This window comes from Macaca nemestrina, chromosome 6 (assembly GCF_043159975.1).
Source record: "Macaca nemestrina isolate mMacNem1 chromosome 6, mMacNem.hap1, whole genome shotgun sequence".
NCBI classification, from domain to species: Eukaryota; Metazoa; Chordata; class Mammalia; order Primates; family Cercopithecidae; genus Macaca; species Macaca nemestrina.
The window spans coordinates 23,755,416-23,774,202 of record NC_092130.1 but is presented as its reverse complement, the minus strand read 5'-3'; the positions used below and the strand labels follow the sequence as shown (position 1 = coordinate 23,774,202).

Sequence of the window (18,787 nt, the reverse complement as noted above, 5' to 3'; positions counted from 1 at the left end):
ATGTCCAGGGAATTTGGCAGCCCCAGGTGAAATCAACAAAGGACAAGCGGTCTGCACCACTGAGTCAGCAGTTGCTCTGTGGGTTTTTGGCTAAAATTACCAATTACTGAGCTTTAGATACCCAAATGGTTGTGGCTCTTGGTAAATTCCACTTTATGTTCTGTGAAGCCCTGGAAAGCAAGATAACTTAATTGTACTTTGTGTTCTCTGATTGCTGAAGCATACTTTCTATACTGCTATAGCCTTTAGTATATGCTCCTGCATGCCTCACAGCTGTTCATAAGTTCAAAGTAACACAGGAAGGTGTCCTTAACTCCTCAGGGACCAGGTTGATGATACTGCCCAGGTCCACAGAGAAGAAGTCCAAGCATGTGTGTCCCCAAGTTATACAACTGCTTTTTTTATATGAATGGATCAAAGATGGGCAAACTCTGCTCATCCTGTGCCCATCCTGAGGTCATTCATTCATTCATTAGTACTTCATTAACTTCCCATTCTCAATCTACCTCCTCACAAAAATAAAGTAATAACCCTAAAGCATCGACAAATATAATATAGATTTTATTCAAGGTTTTGATTCCATCAAGAAGAGAGCTGCATCTTAGCCTTTGCAGAAAAACTGAAGTCAAATCCCTCATTGGACATCTCAGCTCTTTCAAGATTTCCTTCTGGCTCTTGTCTCGTTTTCTATTTCTGCTTATCCTCACAGAGCTCATTTCCTGGATGTTCCAGATGTGCTGGCCCCAGACCCCTTCTCCTTCCCAGACAAATAAATACCCCTTTCCTTCTGTGGAATAATTCTCAGAGCTCCATTCCAGACCCAGACCTGCTATTGTCTCTAACTTTGTGAGAGCCCTCCACCACGCCGCCATTTGTTCTCCTCATCTGCAGCATCAAAGTGGTCAGATAAGATGACTTCCAGGTTCCATGATGCTTGGACGTGCTGTCCTATCTCTGCTGTTTCAATCTCCTACTCATTAGGGAGCCTTTCCAATGTCCTTCTTTGTGTTAGAGGGCTGGTGTGGACATACTGGCAAGGGATGAGGTCTGCCTAATAGACGTGATTATGTGAGTAAGAAAAGTGCACTAATAAGTACTCATCATGCATTCTTTTCCATGTGTTGTCACCACTGCAGTAGAATGGGGATGTCCACAAGAGTGGTGATGTCCACTCTCTCCTACACTCGCAGCACTTTACCACCCTAGATTTCTTTCTATAAACACAATGTCATTCGATCCTTTCAAACTTTCTATAGAGTCGATAGAGTAGGCGGTGATAGTCCAGTGTTATAGATGCAGAAACTGAGGTTCAGAAAGATCAAATGATTTGCCCCAAATCATGTTGCCACAGAATAAGACTGAGTTGGGAAATAATTCATGTCTTCTGATTCCTAGTCCAACAGTCTTGACAAAGAGAAAAGCCACCCCAGATGCCCAGTGGCTGGCTGGCACTATCACCCTGGCCTTAGCATTTTCCTGCTTCAATGTATATAATTTCACAGAACACATGCACCAGTCAAGGCTGTTCAGTGGCCCTGGTGGATCAAGACAAAACACAACACAAACACACAAACACAACTCTGGTCCTGTGTGTACATAGCAAAACTATCAACATTTTCCAGATCACAAAAAAGACCAAACATCCCCCTCTCCTGGCTAATATGAGTGACTGTTTCTTTATTCGCCACATTTTTAGCATTTCCCTGGGCTATCTTTCTTCTAGATAAGATTTACTCCCATTTCCTGATAGTATTTAATCCAGGGTAAAGCCTTATTTCCTTCATTGTTTCCCAAAATAATCTAATATAAGGTCACATCCTCTGAGAAGTCCTTTCTCATGGCTTCTTTCTGAGATGCCCTATGGTTTTCCTTATGTTGTGTGTTGTCCCTCACTGCAGTGAGTAATAAACCCAATTTGTTCAACAGCAGGTGTGTTCCTAGTGGTCTTTGGCTGAAAGGCACTGGGGCTCTCTCATTGCTATTTATTATTAAGTGACACTCTTTTGAGAAATATCAGAAAGAAAACAATTCCATGTCAGAATCTTCTGAACAATTTTGGAAAAAATACAATATTTCTAGACTCTACTCTCCTTCAAATATTTTTCTGTAGGAACTTCTAGATGAAGAGATGAATTTCTTTTGATCTGAGCTAGGTTCGGTGAGAATGATTATACTCCTGGATTATTCCTGTGCATTTCTGTAGACCAGCTTTTGAGAACCTCATGAAATTCAGGTATTCAGGTAGATCCAGTAGATCTAGCTCAGATAGATTGGAATGCTTTCTTCTTTTAAAAATTCTAATTCATCAACCTGTTTTACTTTTTACATAGTACCTAAAACTTCCTGCAGTTTTATGGTTTAATAATAAAATTTTAAATGTATATTGGTGTGTGTCCATCAGAATATAGATGCTATGGAATCAGGGGCTTGACTTCCTTGTGCAGTATTATAGCTCCACATTCAAGAACAGCATCCGTTGGCATCTGATAGACCATCTAAATTCAGTTTTCACTGAACAAAATCCTAGTATGAAAGATTGGACAACTTCTAAGACAATTAATTACAATAACCATTTCTGCTAGGAAATAATCTATATACTAAGGAAATAGATTTCTCTTGGTGTCAAATACAACCTGTAGGTTAAGGGTACAACGTTAAACACATTTGAGCTGAATTTTAAAAAGTTCTTTCTGATAATTAGGGAGGGTCAAAGATATGTGATTGCCTCAAGAAGTGTTGAGCCTCTGGTGCCTTGATATATACAAGCAAAAATCCATAGCTATTTGACAGTAATTTGGTGGTTAGCTGAAGGAAATCACAGTCAAGGATTAGTTTGGAGGAAGGGCTTGGTGGTCTTCAAAACTATAGCCCAAGAATATATTATTAAAAGTAATTGACAAGACCTGGCTAAAGTCATTAGACTGATTTTCATGGTCAGCTTTTGAAAACCAGTCCACTGAACACTGAACTCCCATGCAATCTTGTTAGATGTGTATGTTCTATGAAAAGCTTTTTGTAGTCAAAGTGATGAGACTAATGGGGTTTTTTTGTTTGCTTGTTTCTCTCTCTCTCTCTCTCTCTCTCTCTCTCTCTCTCTCTCTCCCTTTCTCCTCTCTCTCCTCTCAGGTCCAAAAGCTGTAGAAGCTTATGGCAAAAAGTTTGAGGTAAAAACTGTTTCTGGAAAATTGCTCTTCTCTGCAGACGATAATGAAGTGGTAGTAGGAGCTGAAAGATTACGAGTTTTAGGTAAGGAAATCATTTAACTTGTTTGATGTTACTATGTACATTTTAGAGGAGAAGCAAAATGGTGTTACGAACAGGATGTGTCCTCCCAAAATTCATATGCCGAAATCCTAACTCCCAAGTTAATGGTATTAGGAGGTGGATCCTTGAGGGGTAATTAAGTCATAAGGGTGAAGCTCTCGTGAATGGGCTTAGTGTCCTTCCAACGGGATGAAAAGACCAGAGATCCCTCTCTGACATGAGAGGGTACAAGAGGTTAGCAATCTGCAACCTGGAATAGGAGCCTCACCAGAACCTGACCAGGCTGGTATCTGATCTCAGACTTCCAGCCTCCAGAGCTATGAGAAATCAATTTCTGTTGTTTATAAGCCACCCAGGCTATGGTACTTTGTTACAGCAACCTGAACTGACTAAGACAAATGGTGTCTAGAAGAGTGATTTAGGCCAGTTTCCTGGATTCTTTTAAAGCAAGGCAGTTGAATCTCTCTAAGTCTTGTCCCCTAGTGGAAATTTCTCAAGCTGTCAAGTCTTTTTGGCACATCTTTCAACACTGAGCTTTGTGTGAGAATGAGTGCTTATCCAAAGAAGTCTCATTTAGCACATCCTGTACTCACAGACTGGCAGTCGTGCTTGATGCATTCCAGACTTGCATAAATGATACAGTGATTCCTAAACCTGGTTGCAACTGAAGAATCATCTAGGAAACTTTGGAAGGGTTTAGGTTCATAGTTCCAACTCTGATTTACTGAATTAGAAGCTCTGGTGAAAACACTGGGAATTCGTTACCAAAAATATTTGCAGAAATTTCTATGATCTCACTGTTGGAATTATTGAATTTGAGCACATAACAAATGAATCTTTGATGGCTGTACACTGAAATGATCTAGCATGGTGATTTAAGGGTCCTGGAACTCACGCTGACCTGGCTTTTAATTCCTGCTGTCACCCACTAGTTTTGTGACTTTGGGCAAGTTGCTGGCATCACTGAGCCAGTTTCCTTTTCTGCTCAATAAGGCTAAGAACATCTCCCATCTTAAGTTGTCCCTAAGATTAAATGAGACTCTGTTACATCCACTTATCACAGCCCCTAGCACAAAATAGTACTCAGTCAACCATAGGTGCTGTTGCTGCTGTTACTGCTTGTACTACTATTACTATTAATGCTAATGCTACTTTTCCTTCTTTAGCTCCCTGAGATTCACTGTAGCACAGTGATTAAAATCTCAGGCTCTAGAATTAACCCATTTTTAACCCAATTTCTATCCTTTACTAGCTGTGTAACCTTAAGCAAAGTATCTAACCTCTCTGTGCCTGCTTGATTACCTGTTTATAAAATTGGTATAATAGAAGTATCTATCTTCTGAGACTGCTAAAATAATTGAATGAAATCATCTATGTAAAGTACTGAGTTGGCCAAAATCCTAAGTGTCCAATAAGTGCTAGGTGTTATTATCTTAAATTATTAGTATTATTTATTATAAGGTACTTTTACTTGAAATTATATTTATCTCTGCATTATTATTTGCATTCTGCATCTTCTTTGTCTTCCATTTCTCCTGTATTTTTTATTGGTATTTACCTCCTCCCACAATCAGCTTGTCTGGTCTATTTCTCTCATCCTCTCTCAGTACACATACATGTCTAATTTCCTTTCTGGATGACTCTTAGAGCTTCATCTCCAGCCTGGTATCTTCCTTGAATTCTGGATCTTCTTCACCTGGATATTTTGCCAGCCTCTCAAATTCAGTGGATCTTGAATGCCTATCATGGTCAAATGCACACATATGTACATGTATGAACATATATTTTATCACCTCACCCCCGACTCTCACACTTGTATTTGCCCCTGACTTCCCTAACACTCTTACTGGCCCCATTATACTCTCCTGTCCCAATCTCATCCTGGCCATCATGAGCTCAGCATAGTCAAAAGATGGAAGTGACCATCCTTATGGGGCTTTAATGGAGCCAAAAATGCAGGGTGCAAAGACGATAAAGCCAGGTGCAATCTAATCCTATCAGTGGTCAACCTGTGGCACGATCTGAAACAACTCCCTTTGTCTTTCAGGGCCTTGCTTTTTTATATCTGTAAAATTAGAGTTACCTAGAGAAGACATTTTTAAACAATGTTTTCCAGTGACCAAAGCTTTTAAAAATAAAATTTCATACATAGTCCCAATAAATAAAATAGATAAAGGACCAAGATTTCTCTGGGTTATAGGCAAGTGTGTTAGTCTGTTCTCACCCTGCTAATAAAGACATACCCTAGACTGGGTAATTTATAAAGAAAAAGGGGTTTAATGGACTCACAGTTCCAAGTGGCTAGAGAGGCCTCACAATCATGGCAGAAAGCAAAGGAAGAACAAAGGAACATTTTACATGGCAGCAGGCAAGAGAGCATGTGCAGGGGAACTACCCTTTATGAAACCATCAGATCTCGTGAGACTTACTCATGATCACGAGAACAGCATAGGAAAAACCCGCCCCTATGATTCAATTACCTCCAACTGGGTTCCTTCCATGACACATGGGGACTTATGGTTGCTACAATTCACGATCAGATTTGAGTGGAGACACAGCCAAACCATGTCAGTGAGGATTTGAAAGGGAAAAGTTGAGACATTGGAGTCTTAGTATAGTTTGATTCTTTTCCACCTCTGTATCCTCTGGGGACCACTTATAACTTATTTTTTAAAGCTCTTTATGTGGATAATCTTTTTATAAAAAGTCTATTGATTACTTGCTATGATTTAGGTACTATGCCTGATATGCATTATTATATTTACACCTCAGAAACACCTTGTGGAGTAGACACCGTTTTTATCACCGCTGTTTTACAGATGACACAGTTGAGCTGAGCCATAGGGAAAGGTGAACCAAAGCATGGCTGACAGCTAGAATTCCCAACCAGGCATGTTGGACATAGAGGACTTTACCTTAAAGCCCTATACTTGCTGCCTCCTCTATTTGGTCTCATTTTCAGAAGGGGAACATTGCCCAAGATCAAGTGCCAGTAAGTGGTAGGGCCCATGTTCAAACCCCTGCCTATAGACTCCAGCCTCAGTGCACTTCATTACATGTAAATATGTTAAGACCTCCTTTTTTCACAATTTATGCTTTTCTCTTTTTGTAGAAATGGCATTTTCTGTTTTAATTCTTGGCTGGTGTGGAGGGAAACCCAGAGACTTTGAGCTATCCTCATGTTTAAGAGCACTTTGGGCCAGGTGCACTTGCTCACATCTGTAATCCCAGCACTTTGGGAGCCCCAGGTGGGTGGATCATGAGGTCAGGATTTCAAGACCAGCCTGGTCAACATGGTGAAACTCTGTCTCTACTAAAAATACAAAACTTAGCCAGGTGTGGTGGCACACAGCTGTAGTCCCAGCTCCTGGGGAGGCTGAGGCAGAAGAATTGCTTGAACCCAGGAGGTGGAGGTTGCAGGGAGCCAAGATTGTGCCACTGCACTCCAGCCCAGGCAACATAGTGAAACTCTGTCTCAAAAAAAAAAAAAAAAAAAAGAATACTTTGCTGTACCAACTGTAAAAAAATGCCTGGGGGAAAAAAATGGTGTCATCTCACACCCAGATCATTCTATCCGAGTGAATTTGGCACTTCCTGTAAATTCCTTGGTGCATCATGAGTCATTTCACCACTTTAACATCTGACTTTGCAAAGACACAGGATAATTTTAAACGTCCAAACACTTTGGCTTGATCTTAACATACAAAACTCTGTGATGGTATCACTTCAGAATTTAACCTCTACCCTGCCCTACCCCACAGTTACTTAGACTGATGATTGAGAAATGATGATAGTTTTTGGTCACTTCAAAGCAGGTGGGTATTTTCGTTGTTGTTTGCAGCTATGTTTGTGGTATTTCATTTAGAGAATAATGCAGGATAAAATCTGCCTCTCTTCATCATTAGGAACATTTGCTTTTTTATGTGAAATGTAGAAAGGAAGCATCAAAATAAATATCACTGCCGCTATCAGTGCTAAAAAGACTTGGAAATGACCACCCCACAAATCTTGCATCAACCTACTCAGTGAAATGAGCCCAGTGTGTTGCAGAAATGAGCTTCCTGTCAGCTGGGATTCAGCCATATGGTGTGGAATGACAAGTCTAGGCAGTTTCATTTTCAGCATAATGAGAAGTTTGTCTTTTTGAGTTGTCAGACCATTTAAACTCTTGGGAGGTTTGAATCTGGTTGCACATTTCATGGTAGCATCTAACATAGCTGGGTTTTATCCTTATCAGGACCACTTAGGAGCTGAGTGACCGTATTCAAGTATGTTTTCTCTCTAAGCTTTAGTTTCCATTTGCATAGAAAAAGAGAAAAAAAATAACAAAATAACAAAGGAAAGGAAGAATGAATATAAGAAACATAAGTAAATGCTATGTGAAAAGTCAGTTATTTAAGTTGATAGCCAGTAGAGGAGAAATAAGCAGTAGAGACCTAAAAAACATAATGTCTGTTGTATGTAGTAGCTTTACTTGTGGATTCAGAACAATTTTAAAATTTTTTCTCTGGAAAACCACACCCACCTATTCAGTTTTTTGGACAATGACAACCTTGAGCACTTTCAAAGGATCTTGAATAGCATGGCAAAAAAGACTAGAAGTTCAATTATTTGGAAACTTTTATTCTGTCAAACATATAGGAGGAGTAAATGTAGGTAGACTGTAGTCACTGATCTCTCATACATGCATGACTTTCCTGGGGGAAACAGAGCAACCAAGAGCCATGCATTTGAGTAACTAAAAACACATGTTTTGTAGCTAACTATATATCCTGGTTTCTGTTGTCAGATAGTGCTTTGGGTACGTTGCTTCACCATTCTAGGGATCCTCTTATAACTCTGTGACATAGGGTAATAATGTCTGGTGCTCTGTGCTGTTGGGAGTACTGAACTGCACAGTGTGTGTAGAGTTAGTAGTACAGTGTGTGCAACACAGTAAGCATTCAGTACACACTAACTGTTGTTGGTAACCGATTTTTTTTTTCCAATCAACACATCACAGGCAAACATACAATTTGATTTTTTGATACATGTATCCATCATATAATGATGAAACTAAGGTAGTTAGCATATTCAACACCTTGTGCATTTAACATTTCTTTTTGATGACAACATTCAAAAACCTGTCTTGTAGCTGTTTTGTAATATATAATTTACTATTAACTATAGTCACCCTACTGCACAGTAGAACACCAAAACTTATTTCTCCTACCTAAATGCAACTTTTACCCATTAACCAAACTCCCCATCCTTCTCTCCTCCATCCCCTCCCAATTTATGGTAACCACCTTTCTATTCTCAACTTCTATGTAATATAAAATCAACTTCCACCTTTCTATTCTCAACTTCTATTTAATATAAAATCAACTTTTTAAAAATTTCACATATGAATGAGATCCTGTGGTATTTTTCTTTGTATGTCTGGTTTATTTTACTTAGCAAAATGTCCTCCAGGTTTGCCCACTTTGTCTCAAATGACAGAATATTATTCTTTTTATGGCTGAATAGTATTCCGTTGTGTACACATAACATATTTTCTTTATTCATTTTTTTATGTATTGTTGTTGGCTGTGTGGGTTGATTCCAAGTCTTGGCTATTGTGACTAGTACTGCAGTAAACGTGGAACTGCAGACATCTCTTTGATGTATTGATTTCATTTACTTTGGGTATATATCCTGTAGTGGGATTGCTGGATCATATGGTAGTTCTATTTTAATTATTTGTAGAGCCTCCTTACTGTTTTCTGTAGTACTTATACTTATTTATATTCCCACTAACAATGTTAAGGATTCCCTTTTCTTCACATCCTCATCAATACTTGCTATCTTTTGTCTTTTTGATAATACTCCTAACTGGAGAGAGATGGTACCTCATTTGCATTTCATTTATATTTAAGTGGTTAATGATGCTGAGCATATTTTCATATACCTGTTAAACATTGGTATGTCTTTTGAGAAATATCTATTAAGGTCTTTTGCCTATTTAAAATTGGATTATTTTGCTTTTTTGCTGTTACCTGTGTATTCTAGATATTAACTACTGTCAGATGTATAGTTTGTCAACATTTTCTTCCATGCAGTCAGTTGTCTCTTCATTCTCTTGTTTCTTTGGCTGTGAAAAAGCTTTTTAGTTTTATGTAATCCCATATTTTTACCTTTGTTGCTTGTGCTTTTGAGATCTCACCTAAAAAATCCTTCCTTAGCCCAATGTCATGAAGTCTTTTCTCTACGCCTTCTTCTAGTATTGTAGTTTTGGGTTTACATTTACATCTTTAAATCCATTTTGACATGATTTTTATATATAGTGAGAGGTAGAAGTCTAGTCTCATTCTTCTGCATGTGGATATCCAATTTTCTGGCACCATTTATTGAAGAGACTATTTTTTCTCCAATATGTGTTTTTATCAACTTTATGAAAAGGCAATTGGCGTAGGTGTGTGAATTTATTCCTGGGATCTCTATTCTCTTCCATTGGTGTACGTGTCTACTTTTATGCCAAATACCATGTTATTTTGGTTATTATAGCTTGGTAGTATGTTTAGAATTGTAATAACTGCAGTTCAATTCCTTTTGCTCACAATTGTTTCGGCTATTGAGAGTCTTCTGTGGTTCCAGATGAATTTTAAAATTTTTTTTCCTATTTCTGTGAGTAATGTCATTGGTATTTTTGATAGGGATTGCATTAAATCTGTAGAATACTTTGGGTAGTAGTGGAAATTTTAACAACTTAAGAATTAATCTAATCTGTGAACATGGAGTCTTTCTTCATTTATTTGTATCCTCTTCAATTTATTTCATCAATGTCGTATAGTTTTCAGTATAGAGATCTTTCACCTCCTTGCTTAAGCTTATTCATAGGTATCTTACTTTTTGTAGCTATTTTAAATGGGATTGCTTTCTTGATTTTTTTTCAAATAGTTCACTGTTAGCATATGGAAATGTTACTGATTTGTATATGTCCACTTGATGTCCTGCAACTTTACTGATTAGAATTGCCTTAGATTTCTTAATTCTAATAAGTTATTTTGGTGAAATCTTTAGGGTTTTCTGTATGTTATATATAAAATCTTATCACCTTCAAACAGGGACAGTTTGATTTCCTCCTTTCCATTTTGTTTGCTTTTTTCTTTCTCTTGGTTAATTTCTCTGGCTACAACTTCCTGTACTTCATCGAATACAAGTGGTGAGAGTGGGCATTCTTGTCCTATTCCTGATATTAGAGGGAACTTCCCATTCATTATGATGTTAGCTGGTGATTTCTTGTATATGGCCTTTATTGTGTTGAGGTACATACCTTTTATACTTAATTTGATGAATTTCTTGCAATTGGATGTTGAATTTTGTCAAATGCTTCTTCTGAATGTATTAAAATGATCATATGTTTTTGTCTTTCTTTCTGTTAATGTAATATATCACACTTATGGATTTGCTGATGGTGAACCATCCTTGCATTCTTGGGATGAATCCCACTTGATCATAGTGAATAATCTTTTTAATTTACTGTTAAATTAAGTTGGTTAATATTTCGTTGAGAAATTTTGTATCTATGTTTGTCAGAGATAATAGCCTATAATTTTCTTTTTTTGTTGTGTTCTTTTCTGGTTTTGATATCAAGGTGATGCTGGCCTTGTAACATGAGTTTGGAAGTGTTTCCTCTTCTCCAATGTTATGGAATAGTTTGAAAAGAATTGGTATTTCTTCTTTAAGTGTTTGGCAAGAAGTCAGCAGTGAAGCCATTATGTCCTGGGCTTTTCTTTGATGGAAGACTTTTTATTACTGATTCAATTTCTTTACTCATTGTTGGTCTGTTCCCATTGTCTATTTCTTCATAATCCAATCTTGTTAGATTCTATGGGGTCCAAGAATTTATTATTTCATCTAGATTGTCAAATTTGTTGGTAGATAGATAGTCATATAGATATATAATAATCCTTTTTATTTCTGTGGTATGAGTTGTAATGTTTACTTTTTTACCTCTGATTTTATTTGAGTCTTCTCTTTTTGTATTAGTCTAGCTAAACATTTGTCAATTTTGTTTATATTTTCAAAAAAAAAGCTTTGTTTCATTGATCTTTTAACTCTAATCTCTATTTTTTAATTCTAGTCAATCTTTATTATTTACTTTCTTCTACCAACTTTGGGTTTTGTTCTTACATTTCTAGTTCCTTGAAGTGTATCTTTAGATTGCTTAATATAAATCATTTTACTTTTTTGATATAGGCATTAATTGCTATGAAATTCCTTCTTAAGACTGCTTTTGCTATGTCTCATAGGCTTTGTCATGATGTGTTTTTATTCTTATTTCTCTCAAAAAAATTTAAATTTCCTTTTTAATTTCATTGTTACCTTATTGAGGAGAATGTTGTTTACATGTATTCATAAAGTTCTGAAGTTTTTCTTCTAGTTGATTTCTAGTTTTACACCATTGTCAGAAGAAAAATGCTTGATATAATCTTTATCTTCTTCGTTAAGACTTGTTTTGTGGCCTAACATGTGATCTATTTTGGAGAATGTTTAATGTGTAGTTGAAAAGAATGTATATTCTACAGCTTTTAGATAGAATGTTCTGTAAATGCCTATTAGATCTGTTTGGTCTATGGTGCAGTTTAAGTCCAATATTTCTTTGTTAATTTTCTGTATAAGTGATCTTTCCATTGTTGAAAGTGAGGTGCTGAACTCTTCTATTATTACTGTTTTGGAGCCAATCTCTCCTTTTAGATCTAGTAATATTTGCTTTATATATTTGGGTGCTTTGGTATTGGGTTTCTATATTTACAATTGTTACATTTTCTTGTTGAATTGATTATTTTATCACTATACAATGACCTTCTCCTTTCTTTTTATAGTTTTTGACTTAAAGTCTACTTTATTTGATATAAGTATGGCTACTTCTGCTTGCTTTTCATTTCCATTAGAATGGATTGTCTTTTTTCATTTCTCCACTTTCAGTCTATGTGTTTAATAATGAGGTGACTCTCTTGTAGGCAGCATATAATTGGGTCTTGTTCTTTAATCCATTCAGTCACTGTATATATTTTAATTAAAGAATTGTATCCATTACATTCAAAGTTATTTTTGATAGATGAGAACTTACTCCCTCTCTTTTTTCCCTCTGTAGTGTAGTGGTTCTCTGTGGTGCTAAGCTTTGTTTTCTTTCTCTTTCTTGTTTGTGTATCTGCTGTAATTTATTTGTGATTACTATGGGGCTAGCATGAAGTCTTATAGTTACAATAGATTGTTTTAAGCTAGTAACAATTTAATTCCAGTCACATGAAAAATACTCTAGACTTTTTTCCTCCCTGCCGAAAAGTTATATTTTTGATATTCTGTTGCCTTAAAATATACATTAATATTAGTATATATAAAATATATACATTATATATACCTTAAATATATATACATTATATATGTATATATGCATATCATATATACACATTTTATATGTATAATATATAAAAATTATATGTACACTATACATAGATAACACTATACACATATATACATAATGTGTATAATATATACTTCATATACATATGTGTGTGTGTTTCTTAACTACTAATTGTAGTTGTTATTGTTTTTGACTGTTTGACTTTTAACCTTCATGTTAAGGGATTGAAAGATTTACATAGTACCACTGTAGCAATAGGGTATTTTGAGTCTGATTATGAATTTACTTCTACAGTGAGCTTTATACGTTCCCGTGTTTCATGATAGTTTGGATAGTTAAGGATATTTTGTAAGTCCAGGCAAGTTATGACAAATTCCCTCAGCTTTTGCTTAGGTGCAAAAGTCTTTTCTTCTCCTTATTTGTGAAGGACAGCATGCTGGCTATTGTTTTTTTTTTTTTTTTTGGCTGGCAGTTATTATCACTTAACACTTTGAATATATTATTTCATTCTATCCTGGCCTGCAAGGTTTCTTTTGAGAAATTTGCTGGTAGTCTATTAGATATTTTCTTATTTACAACTTGACACATTTTTCTTGCAGCTTTTATAATTCTCTCTTTTGCTTTGACTTTTGAAAATTTGATTATAATGTGCCTTGGAGAGAATCTTTTGGGGTAGAATCTAATTGGGAATCTTTTAGTTTCCTGGATCTGGATTTGCATATATCTTTCTAGACATGAGAAGTTTTTAGCTATTATTTTGTTAAATAAGTGTTCTGTGCCTTTCTTCATCTCTTCCCCATCTGGCATTTGTATAATGTAAACATTTGTTAATAGTGTCTCATAAATCCTGTAGGCTATCTTTATTCATGCTTATTCTTAAACCTTTTTATCTGACTGGACTACTTCAAAATACCTGTCTTCGAGTTCAAAAATTCTTTCTTATGCTTAACCAAATTTGTTATTGACACTGTCAGTCATATTTTTTGGTTTCATTTATTGAATTTTTCAACTCCAAGATTTCTGGGATTTTTATAATATTCTCTGTTGAATTTCTCATTCAGAAGATGAATTTTTTCCTATTTCATTGAATTATTGGTCTGTATTTTCTTGTAGCTCAATGAGTTTCCTAAGATCATTATTTTGAATTCCTTTTCAGGAATTCTGTACATTTTATTTTTGCGGGGGTCTGTTACTAGAGAATTATTGTGTTCTTTTAGAGGTGTTCTTTTGCTTTTTTATATTTCTTGTACCCCTATGTTGATATCTGTGCATCTAGTGGAATAGTCACCGTTTTCAATTTTGTGGGGTAGCTTTTGCAGGAAGAGACTTTTTCCTATAGATGCATCCTAGGATGTTGGTTGGGAATGGTGCATTGGCTTTGGTTCTGGGTGGACCCAGTAACATAGCCTCTGTGCAGTTTCTTTAGCTGAAATCTTTGTCAGTGATAGCTGTGATTATGTCAGTGACCTAGGGTACATGAGTTTGTGATGGCAGTAGTGAAGTTTTGCTGAGAGCTGGAGGTACTGGACTGGCGGCTGGGCTTGGTGCATTTGGGTACTATGGGCTGGTTACTCACAAGGTTTTCTACTGGCAGGCCCACCGGCAGGCTGACTGTTGGGCTGGACATGTGCAGGTACAGCAGGTCAGCCAGCTGTGTGTCACCTTTCCCACTACGCAGGTCTGCCTGTGTGGGGATAAGGGTGCTGGGTGGATTTTAAGGCAGCATCTCAGCTGCTCCACTGAGCCTAGACTCTTAGTAGCCAGGGTTGTGGTACTGTAACTACCCATGTGAGTATGGTGGTATAATGGCAGTGCCTCAGAAATGGAGAGAGGCAATGGCTACCAAGCTCCAGAGCAGCATGCACTCTAGTAGTTGATCCATTGTTAAGATGCTGTGGTGCTGTAGCAGCTTAGGTCACAGTGGATGGAGGTTACACAGTGGAGAGTCCTACTCTGGGGCAGTGCACCTGCATGACCTCAACTCCCCAAACTGGATTCGGGGCCTACAAAGACCACAGAACTCTCTGGCAGCAAGGACTACAGGTGTGTGTAGCAGTAATAAGGACCACGGGGGGTCTCCAGCTTACTTTTTCCCTTAAAAATAAAATCCCTCCTGGCTGCAAGTTAATCCCAGTAAAGGAGATAATGTGGCAGAGGTAGGGTGCTTTGCTCCTCTCTCTATGGTGCTTTCCTGGGTTTCCATGTTCCACAGGGATCTTGCCACTGCCCTAGTGATCTCCATTGTACTTCCTCAGTCACTCCAGTTGAAATATAGCTGTTTGTGTGTTGTTTGCCTCCTCTTTTTGTGGGAAGATAAGCACCTGACAACTCTAGTCAGCCATCTTGCTGTTTGATTGTGGTAATAGCTGAGTTTCAGAGGATCCATCAAATCCTGAAATTGGACACAGCCCTTGTGTGTTCACAAAAGAAATTTGCTTAAAACTTGTAGGGGTATTGATGTATCAAGTACGTTTGGATCAGTAGATTTTGTTGACATAGTCAGGGCCAAAATAGAAAACACTTTTACAGGCTAGGAATTACTACACAGCCCTTTTCATGCATGTGTGAGTAAGGCTGGTCTCACTATCATATGTATTCTCCAGTTGGACCTTAAGTAATGGAGAAATTGAAGGCCAGGCTGACTTTCCACTATTCCCCCAACTCACTAGGACATATGGTTCTCAAAAATATGGTCCTGAGAGGAAGGATATCAGCTGTGGTCTACTTGTTAGAAATGCAAACTCTCAAGCTATACCCCAGAGCTACTGAATGAGAAACTCAGGGATAGACCTCAGTAAGCTGTGCTGAAGCAAGACATCCAGGTGATTCCGATGCCTGCTACACTTTGGGAACCACTGACCCAAGACTATGATAGCAAAATCATTTTGCCACAAAGCTCCTGGTAACTTTCAAGTGAGTTCAGGCTCAGCTTTTACTATTTTGCTGCAACATAAATATAGCTAGCGTATGTGAGTGCTTAGTCTCTGTAAGGGGCTGAACTAATCACTTGCCCTGAATAAATGCATTTGATCCTCACAATAACCCTGTTAGGAGGATACAAGCTTGTTTCCTTCCTTCCTTCCTTCCTTCCTTCCTTCCTTCCTTCCTTCCTTCCTTCCTTCCTTCCTTCTTTCTTTCCTTCCTTCCTTCCTTCCTCCCCTCCCTCTCTCCCTCCTTCCTTCCCTCCTTCCCTCCTTCCTTCCCTGCTTCCCTCCTTCCTTCCCTCCTTCCCTCCTTCCTTCCCTCCTTCCCTCCCTCATTCCCTCCTTCCCTCCCTCCTTCCCTCCTTCCCTCCTTCCCTTCTTCTCTCCTTCCCTCCTTCCTTTCTTCCCTCCTTGCCTCCTTCCCTCCCTCCTTCCCTCCTTTCTTCCTTCCCTCCCTCACTTCCTTCCTTCCTTCCTTCCTTCCTTCTTTTGCTTTGTCATCCAGGTTTGGGTGCAGTACTGTGATCTCTGCTCACTGCAACCTCTGCCTCCCAGATTCAAGCGATTCTTGTGCCTCAGCCTCCTGAGTAGCTGGGATTACAGGTATGCACCATCATGCCTGGCTAATATTTGTATTTTTAGTAGAGATGGTTTCACCACATTGGCTAGGCTGGTCTCAAACTCCTGGCCTCAAGTGATCTACCTCCCTCAGCCTCCCAAAGTGCTGGGATTACAGGCATGAGCCACCATGCCCAGCCAGGCTTCTTACTTTCATTAACAGATGAGCAGATTGAGGCACAGAGTGGTATAATAACTTGCCCAAAGTTCCACAGAGAGCACATGGCAGAGTCAGGATCTAAATTCAGGCAGTCTTCACTACACTCTACGACTTCTATCAGTGGACTCTTCTTTTCCCAAACTCCACAGCACATTGCTCTCACAATGAGAGGAAAAGAGAATGGGGCAACAGTTTCCAGATATTCCTCTCCTTTGTGGCTACTGGATGCTCCACTGTTCCCTAAGAATGCTCCACAATTCTCCTAAGTCTCTGACCATTCCCTGATCCCTTCTCTAACTCTTCTTTCACCTGGTCCCTTGGATTCAAACCTGTAGACTCCCCCACAGTTTAGTCCTTTTTTTTTTATGTTCACATTTCTGTGGGACATTCCACATTTACAGATGTCCTACTTATGGTTTAAATATTTCCTTCTTTTCAGATGACCCCTGAATTTGTACTTGCCTCAAACTGTCTTCTCAATTCCAGTTTCAAATTCCCGCAGCCTCTACTTTTCCTCATGGGGGTCTTTACATCACTTCTACTTCCTTACTTGCTGCTAAACTAATGTCTCCTCCACCAAACTTCCAGAGATTTATCCCCTAATTTTCCTTATGGGGCTATCATTCTCCTAGTCTTCAGGGCCTTGCTTTCATTCAGGTACCAGTCTCTGTCTTTTTTCACATGAACAAAAAATACTTTTGCCATCCCCGGTTTTTCCATGTTACAAAGGTCTCTGGCACAAAAGAATTAGGCTGACAACTTGGCCCATTCATTTAATTACCAAAAAGGTGTAAACTTAGTATGCAAGATGAGGCATGATATAGTTTAGCTGTAATTTCAGAACACAGTTTTAAAAGATCAGACCGTCATGGCCTTTAAAAAGCAGCACGAAGATAAGCAACATAAAGGCCAGCACAACTAAGAGGCATCTTCAGTGACAACACCAGGGAAAACATGACTTTGGTTTTCATTAATGACCAATTTCGTTGAACAAAGAATTGGACATTATAGCATTTGTAAACAAAGTGCAATTATAAATTGCTATTATAATTGTTAATTAGGTATATTTATACTGTAGATTAGTTTTTTTTAATTTATCCTCTAGATGCCACTTGATGCTAATTATCCGAGTTACATTATTATCAATTGAAAAATATTTTAATTAAGTACAAAGCTGTTTAAATTAGCATAAGACTTACAGAAATTCAAATATGGTTTGATGCTTAACTTATTTTTTTAGGACTACATCAGATGGTACATTTAGCCTTTGGAATTCATTTTTGATGAAACTCTCTATTGCAACCTGGCAAATGATAATTACAGTGAAAGCGGTGGGAGTGTTCTTAGTGATGTTCACTCATTAAATGTGTGTGTCTATCATATGTATATGATATTGCCAAATCACTGCTACAGGTTCCACAAATATTCAGCAATGATTATCACTGTTCCTGCTCTCTATGGGAGCTCTCTGTCTAATCAGGGAGATAGACACGTATGGTGGATCGGGGAGCCCAAGAAGAAAACAAGCTATCTAAGAAGGATAGAAACAAAGTGCCTATAAAATTCAGCTGGGGTTAGGTGTAGTGGGAGAGAGAGAGAGAGTTTAGAAATCTTATTAAACTTTCAATTAGGTGCATTTGAGCTAGATTTTGAGTATAGATGAGGAGGGAAGAAAAATATAGAGTCTGGGCTTGGTGAATGGAGTCAGACGTGTTTATCATTTGGGTCTCACTTGGTTGTGATATAAATCCAATTCAAAGGGAGAGGCAAGGAAATTTATTGCCTCATGTGATTGAAAAGCCCAAGAGTAGTTGGCTGCAGGCTAGATTCAGTGACTCAAATAATGAAATCAAAATTTAGTCTTTCTCTCTTTCTTTTAACCATGTCTCAGCTCTGTTTTCTAATCTTGTATTCTGCCTTCAGCTCTGCTGGTGAGCAGAAAAAGTGGTTACCTTCCCAATACAAATCCAATGATGTCCTGGGATTTATTCAGTATGGAATGTCGTGGACCATGTGTCCATCCTTGAACTAGTTAGTCACTGTGACCAGGATGATACAGTGTGCTGGTTGGCAAGGCCTAGGTCATATTCCCACTGCTAGAGCTAGGGTTGGAATGACTGAGAGTGAAATAGAGCACTTCTCCAAAGGAAAATTGGGGTGTTGTTATCAGGAGAGGGAATGGGTGCTAGGAAAAATATGCAAATACTTGTTATAGTAGTCAGATGTATGAGCATGGAAAATCATGATAGTTGGATGGTTGTATATGAGACAGTGGAACCCAGGGATTGTGAAGGGTATTAGTGGAAAATACTTGATAAGTTCTCTCCCTTCGTAGCTGAGCTCCTAACACACTGGTGCCAAGCATGTTTTTACCTCCTAGCATTTTTACTTACTGTTCCCTCTGCATAGAATCCTCTTTTCCAAGATGTGCTA

At 38.0% G+C, this 18,787-nt stretch overlaps 1 protein-coding gene across 10 annotated transcripts in view; it reads left to right on the top strand.

Annotated features, from left to right (window-relative positions):
* LOC105482381 (sarcoglycan delta) overlaps positions 1–18,787 on the top strand; it is a 1,038,167-nt gene that overhangs the window by 890,081 nt on the left and 129,299 nt on the right. For 9 of the 10 annotated variants that reach the window (XM_011742435.3, XM_024792975.2, XM_071098159.1 and 6 more), the window contains one exon: positions 3,127–3,246. The exons of the other annotated variant lie outside the window; for it this stretch is intronic. In XM_011742435.3, the coding sequence (XP_011740737.1) occupies positions 3,127–3,246 (120 nt within the window). The remainder of the gene's footprint in view (positions 1–3,126; positions 3,247–18,787) is intronic. 10 annotated transcript variants of the gene reach the window in all.